This window comes from Oncorhynchus nerka, linkage group LG20, assembly GCF_034236695.1.
Source record: "Oncorhynchus nerka isolate Pitt River linkage group LG20, Oner_Uvic_2.0, whole genome shotgun sequence".
Taxonomy (NCBI): Eukaryota; Metazoa; Chordata; class Actinopteri; order Salmoniformes; family Salmonidae; genus Oncorhynchus; species Oncorhynchus nerka.
The window spans coordinates 7,172,699-7,185,183 of NC_088415.1; the positions used below are offsets into that span (position 1 = coordinate 7,172,699).

Here is a 12,485-nt window from a genome sequence, read left to right on the forward strand (position 1 = left end):
CGCCTAAACGATCACATGGCTTAACTCTTCGACATCGCTGTTGTTTTTCATTTGCGCCATTTTGTCTGCTCACTTTGGTGATTGGGCTTTGGAACCCTGAACTGGAGCCAATCAGAGGGATACCGGACAGCAGAGAAACGGTAATAGAAGCCCTATGGTTGTTGTCAGCACGGATTGGTTTGTCATTGACCAACCAAATTACTAACTCTACAAAATACAGGAATCGCATGTTGAAGCAAATCAACGTTGTTGTATTTTTGAACTGTAATGATTTCAGTATGATTGTAGTATAACATAATCATTGTTACGTAACCGAGACAGATTTGCCTGCTAAATGCAACGTTAGCTTGGAATAAATCCTATAAATAATGTGATTTTTTGTTGTTGTTGTAACTAGCTAATGTTATACGCAAATATTTATGCATTTTCAACAGGCTTCCGTTCTTTATGTGAACATTTAACTTGTTAGCTAAGCTAACTAGCTAGTCAACTATCCAGCTAGCTAGTTACCTAATGTAGTACCTGTGCCTTGTCTCAAAGCTAGCTAACGTTAGCTGTGTAGCTAGCAACAGTAAAGCTAGCGAACAACAAAGAAAACAAAGCACACACTTCAAGATGTCCTTCAACAAATCTAACGTTATAGCTAGAATTTGTATTCATTTGCTGCATGATGTACCATGTAGCCCATGTTGTTAATTTCAAGAAATATTGTCCAAATCAAATTTTATTGGTCACATACAAATATTTAGCAGATGTTATTGCGGTTGTAGCGAAATGTTTGTACTCGAACTGAGTGATATCCGATGATGTACCCGCCTCAGCTGAATCTTTAAATCAGGCTACAATCCTGGGGAACAAGAACCGGAAAACACATGGACGCTTGTGTTCCACATGTCTGCTGAAATGGTGACTGTTTAGCTAGTCCAGCTAATGGCCCAACAATCAATCACAGTATTTTTCCTGTTATATGTGGCTACAACAACCTCATAGCCTATGATTACGTGTGGTGACCCTTTGGGATTGACATGCCAGTTTGTATTGGATTTTCCCCTTTGTATCCCTAATTTGTCACAATGCCTCTAATTTGATTGATCAAACTGTATTTTGACAATGACAGGAAGGACTGTGACTAACTGATCATGGAGTACACCACCTCAACAGGGGAGCAGATAGTCGTGCAGACGTCCAATGGACAGATCCAACAACAGGTGAGTGTCAACGGTTCAACCTGAGCTGGGTGAATCTCAACCAGACTTTACTGAGGTACACCAACGGAATACAATGTAGGCCTACATGTTGTTGAGTCTAGACTGAGAAGTGTCATTATAGGCAATTCATTTTATATAAAATGATTCAATCTAATCTCTGAGACTTCTGGGATAAATTAACTGTAGCTGTTCCGTGTTCATTAGGCACTAAACGTCAGAAAACTGAACGAAACAGGGAGGGAGTACCTGGATTTAGGGGCTTGTTTAAATAAGAAATGCAAATGATTTTTTTTTTTCCCGTTACAAAAATGCTTTGAAACGGTTTCCGGTTGCGTGCCCTAATGAACATGACCTTGTCTGCAGACTCAGGGCACAATGACTGCTGTGCAGCTGCAGACCGAGGCGCCGGTATTGACGGCCTCTGGCCAGCAGGTGCAGACACTCCAGGTAGTGGTGTGACCGTCTGCCTATGTCACATTGTCACCCGGTCACAGTATTACATCGCACTGCATTATTGTCACAGTGTACAGCATGCCTCTCGCCTACCATGATTACCATGCCCCATCTCAGTGCTAGCTTCCTTAGAATGCTATCGCTGCTCTGAGCTGCATGTCCCCAGCTCAGTGACTGGTTTGACTGAGTCAGTCCGAGTCATCCATGAAGGTACTAGCAACAGTCTGAAACATCGGATTGACCATCATATTATGGCCATTTGCCCGAGTTTTTCACCATTGTTCACGCTATGATACGCTTACACGGTCAACTGGTTCATGTGTTCATAATTTTATGTCCTAAAACAGGAATTATATTCTGTCTTAATGACACGCTTGGTGTTTTATCAGCGCTCTGGCTGTGACATGAAACTGCAGAGTTAAAGTATACACTGAGTGTACAAAACATTATGTATACCTGCTCTTTCCATGACATAGACTGACCAGGTTAAAGCTATGATCCCTTATTGATGTCACTTGTTATATCCACTTCAATCAGTGTAGATGAAGGGGAGGAGACATGTAGATGAAGGGAAGGAGACATGTAGATGAAGGGGAGGAGACATGTAGATGAAGGGGAGGAGACATGTAGATGAAGGGGAGGAGACATGTAGATGAAGGGGAGGAGACAGGTTAAAGAAGGATTTTTAATCCTTGAGACAATTGAGAAATGGATTGTGTATGTTTGCAATTCAGAGGGTGAATGGGCAAGACAAAAGATTTAAGCGGCTTTGAACCGGTTATGGTAGTAGGTGCCAGGCGCACCGGTTTGTGCCAAGAACTGCAATGCTTCTGGGTTTTTCACACTCAACAGTTTCCCGTGTGAATCAAGAATGGTCCACCACCCAAAGGACATCCAGCCAACTTGACACAACTGTAGAAAGCATTGGAGTCAACATGAGCCTTCATCCCTGTGGAATGCTTTAGACACCTTGTAGAGTCCATGTCCCGACGGATTTTAATCTGTTGTGAGGGGAAAAGGAAGGCATTCTTAATGATTTGTACACTCAATGTATATGATTATCTAGGAATGAATGTATCAACTTTAACCCACCCACCCACAGGTCCAAGGCCAGCCCCTGGTGGTGCAGGTGAGCGGAGGGCAGCTGATCACATCGTCAGGGCAACCAATCATGGTGCAGGCTATGGGGGGAGGACAGGGACAGACCATCATGCAGGTGCCTGTGTCTGGAGGACAGGGACTACAACAGGTGAGGAATGGGATGAGAGGAAAACCATAGACATATAATTGCTAGAACCCATTCAATTCAATTAAAATGCTTTCAGAGTGCAGTGTTCTTAAGAGTATTTTACCATTCTAGGAATCATATTTATTTGAGCCAGAGTCTGGAGTTCGAATGACATTATGAGCACACTATCATCTGATTATGTTTCATTGTCAGATCCAGCTACAGGGTGGACAGCAGATCCAGCTGCAGAACGGTCAGACGATCCATCTAGGTGGACAACAGATCCAGCTGCAGAACGGACAGATGTTACAGCTAGGGGGACAGCAGGGTCAACCCCAACAGATCATCATCCAACAGCCACAACAAGCCATCACAGCCGGACAGAACCAGGTACACACACACACACTCTGAAAGGTATACACCTATACAGACTTCTGTTTACACACTTCCTCTTTTGGGACAATCGCTAACCGGGGCGGCAGGGTAGCCTAGTGGTTAGAGCGTTGGACTAGTAACCAAAAGGTTGCAAGTTCAAATCCCAGAGCTGACAAGGTACAAATCTGTCGTTCTGCCCCTGAACAGGCAGTTAACCCACTGTTCCTAGGCCGTTATTGAAAATAAGAATTTGTTCTTAACTGACTTGTTAAATAAAGGTCAAATTCAAATTAAATTAAAAAACCATCAGCATTTGAGTCTGAATTCAAACATACTTTTAGTTCAACTTCCACATGATGAACTACAATCTAAATTAAAATCTCTCATTGACACTGATTCATGGGTCAACTGATCCAGCTGCAGCAAGGCAAAGCTTCAATCCTATGCAATATATACATTCAGTGTTCCGATTGACCTTTTAGATTGGGCAAAACGAGTGACCTAAGAGACATTGAGCGTGATATGAATCGTCGGTGCCAAACGTGCTGGTTCCAGTATCTCATAAACATCTGGTCTCCTGGGCTTTTCATGCGCGACAGTATCTAGGGTTTACACAGAACGTTACGACAACAGATAAAACAGTCAGTGGCAGTCCTGTGGGCGACAACATCCTGTGGGTGACAACGTCCTGTGGGTGACAACTGTGGGTGACAACAGATAAAACAGTCAGTGGCAGTCCTGTGGGCGACAACGTCCTGTGGGCGACAACGTCCTGTGGGCGACAACAGATAAAACAGTCAGTGGCAGTCCTGTGGGTGACAACATCCTGTGGGTGACAACGTCCTGTGGGCGACAACGTCCTGTGGGTGACAACAGATAAAACAGTCAGTGGCAGTCCTGTGGGTGACAACATCCTGTGGGCGACAACGTCCTGTGGGCGACAACGTCCTGTGGGCGACAACAGATAAAACAGTCAGTGGCAGTCCTGTGGGCGACAACGTCCTGTGGGCGACAACGTCCTGTGGGTGACAACAGCACATTGATGAGAGGGTCGAAGGAGAACGACAAGAATCGTGTAAGTTAACAGGCGGGGGGAAATAACAAAACACATAACTCGCCGGTCCTTGGTCACGGATTGGCTATTACAGCAGACGACCACACCGGGTTCTACTCCTATCAGATACAAACAAGAAGACGCAGGGCTAGTTGGGCACGCCATCACCAACACTGGACAATTGGAAGAGTGGAAAAACATCTCCTGGTCCGACGAACCCCGGTTCCTGTTGCGTCATGCTGATGGCAGAGTCATGATTAGGCGTAAACAGCGTGAGTGTCAACAGTACAGGATGGTGGTGGTGTAATGGTGTGGGGAACGTTTCATTGGCCCCCGTTAGGTCCCTTGATTCAAATTGAGTAATATGTCCATGCCCCAAAGAATTAAGGCTGTTCTGTATGCAACGGGGGCTGGACACGGTACTAGATGTGTGTACCTAATAAACTGGCCTGTGTGTGTACAGTGGCAAGAGAAATGATTTAACCCCTTTGGAATTACCTGGACTTCTGCATAAATTGATCATAAAATGTAACAACAATATACAAACACAGTCTGCTTAAATTAATAACACCAGCATTTAGCTAGGTATTACTGCACTGTTGGAGCTAGGAACACAAGCATTTAGCTAGGTATTGCTGCACTGTTGGAGCCAGGAACACACGCATTTAGCTAGCTATTGCTGCACTGTTGGAGCTAGGAACACAAGCATTTAGCTAGGTATTACTGCACTGTTGGAGCTAGGAACACAAGCATTTAGCTAGGTATTACTGCACTGTTGGAGCTAGGAACACAAGCATTTAGCTAGGTATTACTGCACTGTTGGAGCTAGGAACACAAGCATTTAGCTAGGTATTACTGCACTGTTGGAGCTAGGAACACAAGCATTTAGCTAGGTATTACTGCACTGTTGGAGCTAGGAACCCAGTCACGGACCAGGATGTCTTGCTCCCAGGCAGACTAAATAACTTTTTTGCCCGCTTTGAGGACAATACAGTGCCACTGACACGGCCTTCAACGAAAACATGCGGTCTCTCCTTCACTGCAGCCGAGGTGAGTAAGACATTTAAACGTGTTAACCCTCGCAAGGCTGCAGGCCCAGACGGCATCCCCAGCCGCGCCCTCAGAGCATGCGCAGACCAGCTGGCCGGTGTGTTTACGGACATATTCAATCAATCCCTATACCAGTCTGCTGTTCCCACATGCTTCAAGAGGGCCACCATTGTTCCTGTTCCCAAGAAAGCTAAGGTAACTGAGCTAAACGACTACCGCCCCGTAGCACTCACTTCCGTCATTATGAAGTGCTTTGAGAGACTAGTCAAGGACCATATCACCTCCACCCTACCTGACACCCTAGACCCACTCCAATTTGCTTACCGCCCAAATAGGTCCACAGACGATGCAATCTCAACCACACTGCACACTGCCCTAACCCACCTGGACAAGAGGAATACCTATGTGAGAATGCTGTTCATCGACTACAGCTCGGCATTCAACACCATAGTACCCTCCAAGCTCGTCATCAAGCTCGAGACCCTGGGTCTCGACCCCGCCCTGTGCAACTGGTACTGGACTTCCTGACGGGCCGCCCCCAGGTGGTGAGGGTAGGCAACAACATCTCCTCCCCGCTGATCCTCAACACGGGGGCCCCACAAGGGTGCGTTCTGAGCCCTTTCCTGTACTCCCTGTTCACCCACGACTGCGTGGCCACGCACGCCTCCAACTCAATCATCAAGTTTGCGGACGACACAACAGTGGCAGGCTTGATTACCAACAACGACAAGACTGCCTACAGGGAGGAGGTGAGGGCCCTCGGAGTGTGGTGTCAGGAAAATAACCTCACACTCAACGTCAACAAAACTAAGGAGATGATTGTGGACTTCCGGAAACAGCAGAGGGAACACCCCCCCTATCCACATCGATGGAACAAGTTTTAAGTTCCTCGGCATACACATCACAGACAAACTGAATTGGTCCACTCACACAGACAGCATCGTGAAGAAGGCGCAGCAGCGCCTCTTCAACCTCAGGAGGCTGAAGAAATTCAGCTTGTCACCAAAAGCACTCACAAACTTCTACAGATGCACAATCGAGAGCATCCTGTCGGGCTGTATCACCGCCTGGTACGGCAACTGCTCCGCCCTCAACCGTAAGGCTCTCCAGAGGGTAGTGAGGTCTGCACAACGCATCACCGGGGGCAAACTACCTGCCCTCCAGGACACCTACACCACCCGATGTTACAGGAAGGCCATAAAGATCATCAAGGACATCAACCACCCGAGCCACTGCCTGTTCACCCCGCTATCATCCAGAAGGCGAGGTCAGTACAGGTGCATCAAAGCTGGGACCGAGAGACTGAAAAACAGCTTCTATCTCAAGGCCATCAGACTGTTAAACAGCCACCACTAACAATGAGTGGCTTCTGCCAACACACTGTCATTGACACTGACTCAACTCCAGCCACTTTAATAATGGGAATTGATGGGAAATGATGTAAATATATCACTAGCCACTTTAAACAATGCTACCTTATATAATGTTACTTACCCTACATTATTCATCTCATATGCATACGTATATACTGTACTCTATATCATCGACTGCATCCTTATGTATTACATGTATCACTAGCCACTTTAACTATGCCACTTTGTTTACTTTGTTTACATACTCATCTCATATGTATATACTGTACTCGATACCATCTACTGTATGCTGCCCTGTACCATCACTCATTCATATATCCTTATGTACATATTCTTTATCCCCTTACACTGTGTATAAGACAGTAGTTTGGAATTGTTAGTTAGATTACTTGTTGGTTATTACTGCATTGTCGGAACTAGAAGCACAAGCATTTCGCTACACTCGCATTAACATCTGCTAACCATGTGTATGTGACAAATAAAATTAGATTTGATTTGAACACAAGCATTTAGCTGGGTATTACTGCACTGTTGGAGCTAGGAACACAAGCATTTAGCTGGGTATTACTGCACTGTTGGAGCTAGGAACACAAGCATTTAGCTGGGTATTACTGCACTGTTGGAGCTACGAACACAAGCATTTAGCTGGGTATTACTGCACTGTTGGAGCTAGGAACACAAGCATTTAGCTGGGTTTTACTGCACTGTTGGAGCTAGGAACACAAGCATTTAGCTGGGTATTACTGCACTGTCGGAGCTAGGAACACAAGCATTTAGCTGGGTATTACTGCACTGTTGGAGCTAGGAACACAAGCATTTAGCTAGGTATTACTGCACTGTTGGAGCTAGGAACACAAGCATTTAGTTAGATATTACTGCACTGTTGGAGCCAGGAACACAAGCATTTAGCTGGGTATTACTGCACTGTTGGAGCTAGCAACACCAGCATTTAGCTAGATATTACTGCATTGTTGGAGCCAGGAACACAAGCATTTAGCTGCGTATTACTGCACTGTTGGAGCTAGGAACACAAGCATTTAGTTAGATATTACTGCACTGTTGGAGCTAGGAACACAAGCATTTAGCTGGGTATTACTGCACTGTTGGAGCTAGGAACACAAGCATTTAGCTGGGTATTACTGCACTGTTGGAGCTAGGAACACAAGCATTTAGCTGGGTATTACTGCACTGTTGGAGCTAGGAACACAAGCATTTATCTAGGTATTACTGCACTGTTGGAGCTAGGAACACAAGCATTTAGCTAGGTATTACTGCACTGTTGGAGCTAGGAACACAAGCATTTAGCTGGGTATTACTGCACTGTTGGAGCTAGGAACACAAGCATTTAGCTAGATATTACTGCACTGTTGGAGCTAGGAACACAAGCATTTAGCTAGGTATTACTGCACTGTTGGAGCTAGGAACACAAGCATTTAGCTAGATATTACTGCACTGTTGGAGCTAGGAACACAAGCATTTAGCTAGATATTACTGCACTGTTGGAGCTAGGAACACAAGCATTTAGCTAGATATTACTGCACTGTTGGAGCCAGGAACACAAGCATTTAGCTAGATATTACTGCACTGTTAGAGCCAGGAACACAAGCATTTAGCTAGATATTACTGCACTGTTGGAGCTAGGAACACAAGCATTTAGGTAGATATTACTGCACTGTTGGAGCTAGGAACACAAGCATTTAGCTAGATATTACTGCACTGTTAGAGCCAGGAACACCAGCATTTAGCTAGATATTACTGCACTGTTGGAGCTAGGAACACAAGCATTTATCTAGGTATTACTGCACTGTTGGAGCTAGGAACACAAGCATTTATCTAGGTATTACTGCACTGTTGGAGCTAGGAACACAAGCATTTAGGTAGATATTACTGCACTGTTGGAGCCAGGAACAAGGCCCTGCGATAGACTAGCGTCCTGTCCCTGTACTGGTCCATCAAGCTGACCCACACGACACAAACAAGAGAGATGCTCATGCTCCTATGAGCCATTGTGGCTCGCACAAGCCAATGCTCATCTTTACTTGTCGCCATACTGTATATGACCCTGTCCTGTGTGTTCCTACAGGGCCAGCAGATTCAATTGCAACAGGGCCAGCAGATTCAATTGCAACAGGGCCAGCAGATTCAATTGCAACAGGGCCAGCAGATTCAGTTGCAACAGGGCCAGCAGCTGGCGCAGACGGCTGATGGACAGACCATCGTCTACCAGCCAGTCAACGCAGATGGCACCGTCCTGCAACAGGGTATGTTTACAGTATGGACACACACACATACACACCGACATGCTTGGACGCACACTTGTCCACACACACACACACACAAATAAAATGGTGAAGGTGGTAGTGATAAGAAGGCTTTTTCTCCCCAGGAATGATCACCATCCCAGCAGGCAGCCTGGCGGGGGCCCAGATGGTACAGACAGGGGGTGCCAACACCACCACTACCAACAGTGGACAGCAGGGTACTGTAACCGTCACCCTGCCAGTCTCAGGCAACATGATGAACGCTGGTGGCATGGTCATGGTAAGGCCCTAACCAGAGATACCCAGACATCCTATTACCTAGATCACTGAGGGGGTTGGGGCACGGTGGGTTAGTACCTGGTTAGTATAGAGTCTGTAGTGGGTTAGTACCTGGTTAGTATAGAGCCTGTTGTGGGTTAGTACCTGGTTAGTATAGAGCCTGTAGTGGGTTAGTGCCTGGTTAGTATAGAGCCTGTAGTGGGTTAGTGCCTGGTTAGTATAGAGCCTGTAGTGGGTTAGTACCTGGTTAGTATAGAGCCTGTAGTGGGTTAGTGCCTGGTTAGTATAGAGCCTGTAGTGGGTTAGTACCTGGTTAGTATAGAGCCTGTAGTGGGTTAGTATCTGGTTAGTTTTGAACCTGTAGTGGGTTAGTGCCTGGTTAGTATAGAGCCTGTAGTGGGTTAGTGCCTGGTTAGTATAGAGCCTGTAGTGGGTTAGTACCTGGTTAGTATAGAGCCTGTAGTGGGTTGGTACCTGGTTAGTATAGAGCCTGTAGTGGGTTGGTACCTGGTTAGTATAGAGCCTGTAGTGGGTTGGTACCTGGTTAGTATAGAGCCTGTAAGTGGGTTAGTGCCTGGTTAGTATAGAGCCTATAGTGGGTTAGTATAGAGCCTGCATTGGGTTAGTGCCTGGTTAGTATAGAGCCTATAGTGTGCTAGTACCTAGACTCAGTGAGGTCATAAAATTCAATATTACACAATCGTTTATCTCTGTGGTATGGGGTGTTTGATCAGAAATAATTGTTGCAAATTAGCCACGGTCAGACACACACACACACACACACACAGTGATCAGTGTGTTTGCTAGTCAGATCGTCTATGCAGTGTCTCTATCCCCCCCCCCCCCCACTCTCTATCCTTCTCTCTCCTCTTTGCAAGAGGCTCTGTCTAGTATGTCTCCTTTTCTCTCTCTCCCTCTCTCCCTTCTAGATGATGCCTAGTGGAGGTGCGGTGCCTGCTATGCAGCGTATCCCTCTACCCGGGGCTGAGATGTTAGAGGAGGAACCTCTGTACGTCAACGCTAAACAGTACCATCGCATCCTGAAGAGAAGACAGGCCCGAGCCAAGCTAGAGGCTGAGGGCAAGATCCCCAAGGAGAGGAGGGTGAGTAGCCTGGGTTAGTGTGTGACGACAGGCCCGAGCCAAGCTAGAGGAAGAGGGCAAGATCCCTAAAGAGAGGAGGGTGAGTAGCCTGGGTTAGTGTTAGTGTGTGACGACAGGCCCGCGCCAAGCTAGAGGAAGGGGGCAAGATCCCCAAGGAGAGGAGGGGTGAGTAGCCTGGGTTAGTGTTAGTGTGTGACGACAGGCCCGCGCCAAGCTAGAGGAAGAGGGCAAGATCCCCAAGGAGAGGAGGGTGAGTAGCCTGGGTTAGTGTTAGTGTGTGATGACAGGCCCGAGCCAAGCTAGAGGAAGGGGGCAAGATCCCCATGGAGAGGAGGGTGAGTAGCCTGGGTTAGTGTTAGTGTTGATGACAGGCCTGGTTAGTAGAGGAAGGGGGCAAGATCCCCAAGGAGAGGAGGGTAAGTAGCCTGGGTTAGTGTGTAGAGCCTGTAGTGGGTTAGTATAGAACCTGTAGTGGGTTAGTATAGAGCCTGTAGTGGGTTAGTATCTGGTTAGTATAGAGCCTGCAGTGGGTTAGTACCTGGTTAGTATAGAGCCTGTAGTGGGTTAGTATCTGGTTAGTATAGAGCCTGCAGTGGGTTAGTACCTGGTTAGTATAGAGCCTGTAGTGGGTTAGTACCTGGTTAGTATAGAGCCTGTAGTGGGTTAGTACCTGGTTAGTATAGAGCCTGTAGTGGGTTAGTACCTGGTTAGTATAGAGCCTGTAGTGTGTTAGTACCTGGTTAGTATAGAGCCTGTTGTGGGTTAGTGCCTGGTTAGTATAGAGCCTGTAGTGGGTTAGTGCCTGGTTAGTATAGAGCCTGTAGTGGGTTAGTACCTGGTTAGTATAGAGCCTGTAGTGGGTTAGTACCTGGTTAGTATAGAGCCTGTAGTGGGTTAGTATCTGGTTAGTATAGAGCCTGTAGTGGGTTAGTATAGAGCCTGCAGTGGGTTAGTATCTGGTTAGTATAGAGCTTGTACTGGGTTAGTACCTGGTTAGTATAGAGCTTGTAGTGGGTTAGAACCTGGTTAGTATAGAGCCTGTAGTGGGTTAGTACCTGGTTAGTATAGAGCCTGTAGTGGGTTAGTACCTGGTTAGTATAGAGCCTGTAGTGGGTTAGTATAGAGCCTGTAGTGGGTTAGTACCTGGTTAGTATAGAGCCTGTAGTGGGTTAGTACCTGGTTAGTATAGAACCTGTACTGGGTTAGTACCTGGTTAGTATAGAGCCTGTAGTGGGTTAGTATAGAGCCTGGGGTGGGTTAGTACCTGGTTAGTATAGAGCCTGTAGTGGGTTAGTATAGAGCCTGTAGTGGGTTAGTACCTGGTTAGTATAGATTTGGGGTGGATTATACCTGGTTAGTATAGAGCCTGAGTGGGTTATTACCTGGTTAGTATAGAAAAAAAAATGTTTTAAGTACCTGTTTAGTATTATTTTAAATGGGTTAGTACCTGGTTAGTATAGAGCCTGTAGTGGGTTAGTACCTGGTTAGTTAGAGCCTGTAGTGGGTTAGTATAGAGCCTGTAGTGGGTTAGTACCTGGTTAGAAAGAGCCCGTATGGGTTAGTATAGAGCCTGTAGTGGGTTAGTACCTGGTTAGTATAGAGCCTGGGGTGGGTTAGTATAGGGCCTGTAGTGGGTTACTATAGAGCCTGTAGTGGGTTAGTACCTGGTTAGTATAGAGCCTGTAGTGGGTTAGTACCTGGTTAGTATAGGGCCTGTAGTGGGACTTAAATGTAAATGTATAGAGCCTGTAGTGGGTTAGTACCTGGTTAGTATAGAGCCTGTAGTGGGTTAGTACCTGGTTAGTATAGAGCCTGTAGTGTGTTAGTACCTGGTTAGTATAGAGCCTGTAGTGGGTTAGTATAGAGCCTGTAGTGTGTTAGTACCTGGTTAGTATAGAGCCTGTAGTGTGTTAGTACCTGGTTAGTATAGGGCCTGTAGTGGGTTAGTATAGAGCCTTTGGTTAGTACCTGGTTAGTATAGAGCCTGTAGTGTGTTAGTACCTGGTTAGTATAGAGCCTTCAGTGTGTTAGTACCTGGTTAGTATAGGGCCTGTAGTGGGTTAGTATAGAGCCTGTAGTGGGTTAGTATAGAGCCGGTAGT

At 46.3% G+C, this 12,485-nt stretch overlaps 1 protein-coding gene across 2 annotated transcripts in view; it reads left to right on the top strand.

Annotated features, from left to right (window-relative positions):
- Nucleotides 1-32: 32 nt before the first annotated feature.
- Nucleotides 33-12,485, top strand: part of LOC115121392 (nuclear transcription factor Y subunit alpha-like) — a 22,820-nt gene continuing 10,367 nt past the window's right edge. The window contains exons 1-7 of one of the 2 annotated variants that reach the window (XM_065005161.1): nt 33-140; nt 1,118-1,208; nt 2,764-2,910; nt 3,103-3,279; nt 8,825-9,002; nt 9,128-9,282; nt 10,211-10,384. In XM_065005161.1, the coding sequence (XP_064861233.1) occupies nt 1,140-1,208; nt 2,764-2,910; nt 3,103-3,279; nt 8,825-9,002; nt 9,128-9,282; nt 10,211-10,384 (900 nt within the window). In that variant the 5' untranslated portion in view covers nt 33-140; nt 1,118-1,139. Of the gene's footprint in view, nt 141-172; nt 907-1,117; nt 1,209-2,763; nt 2,911-3,102; nt 3,280-8,824; nt 9,003-9,127; nt 9,283-10,210; nt 10,385-12,485 lie in introns of those variants that run through there. The other variant, XM_065005162.1, reaches the window with a different exon arrangement.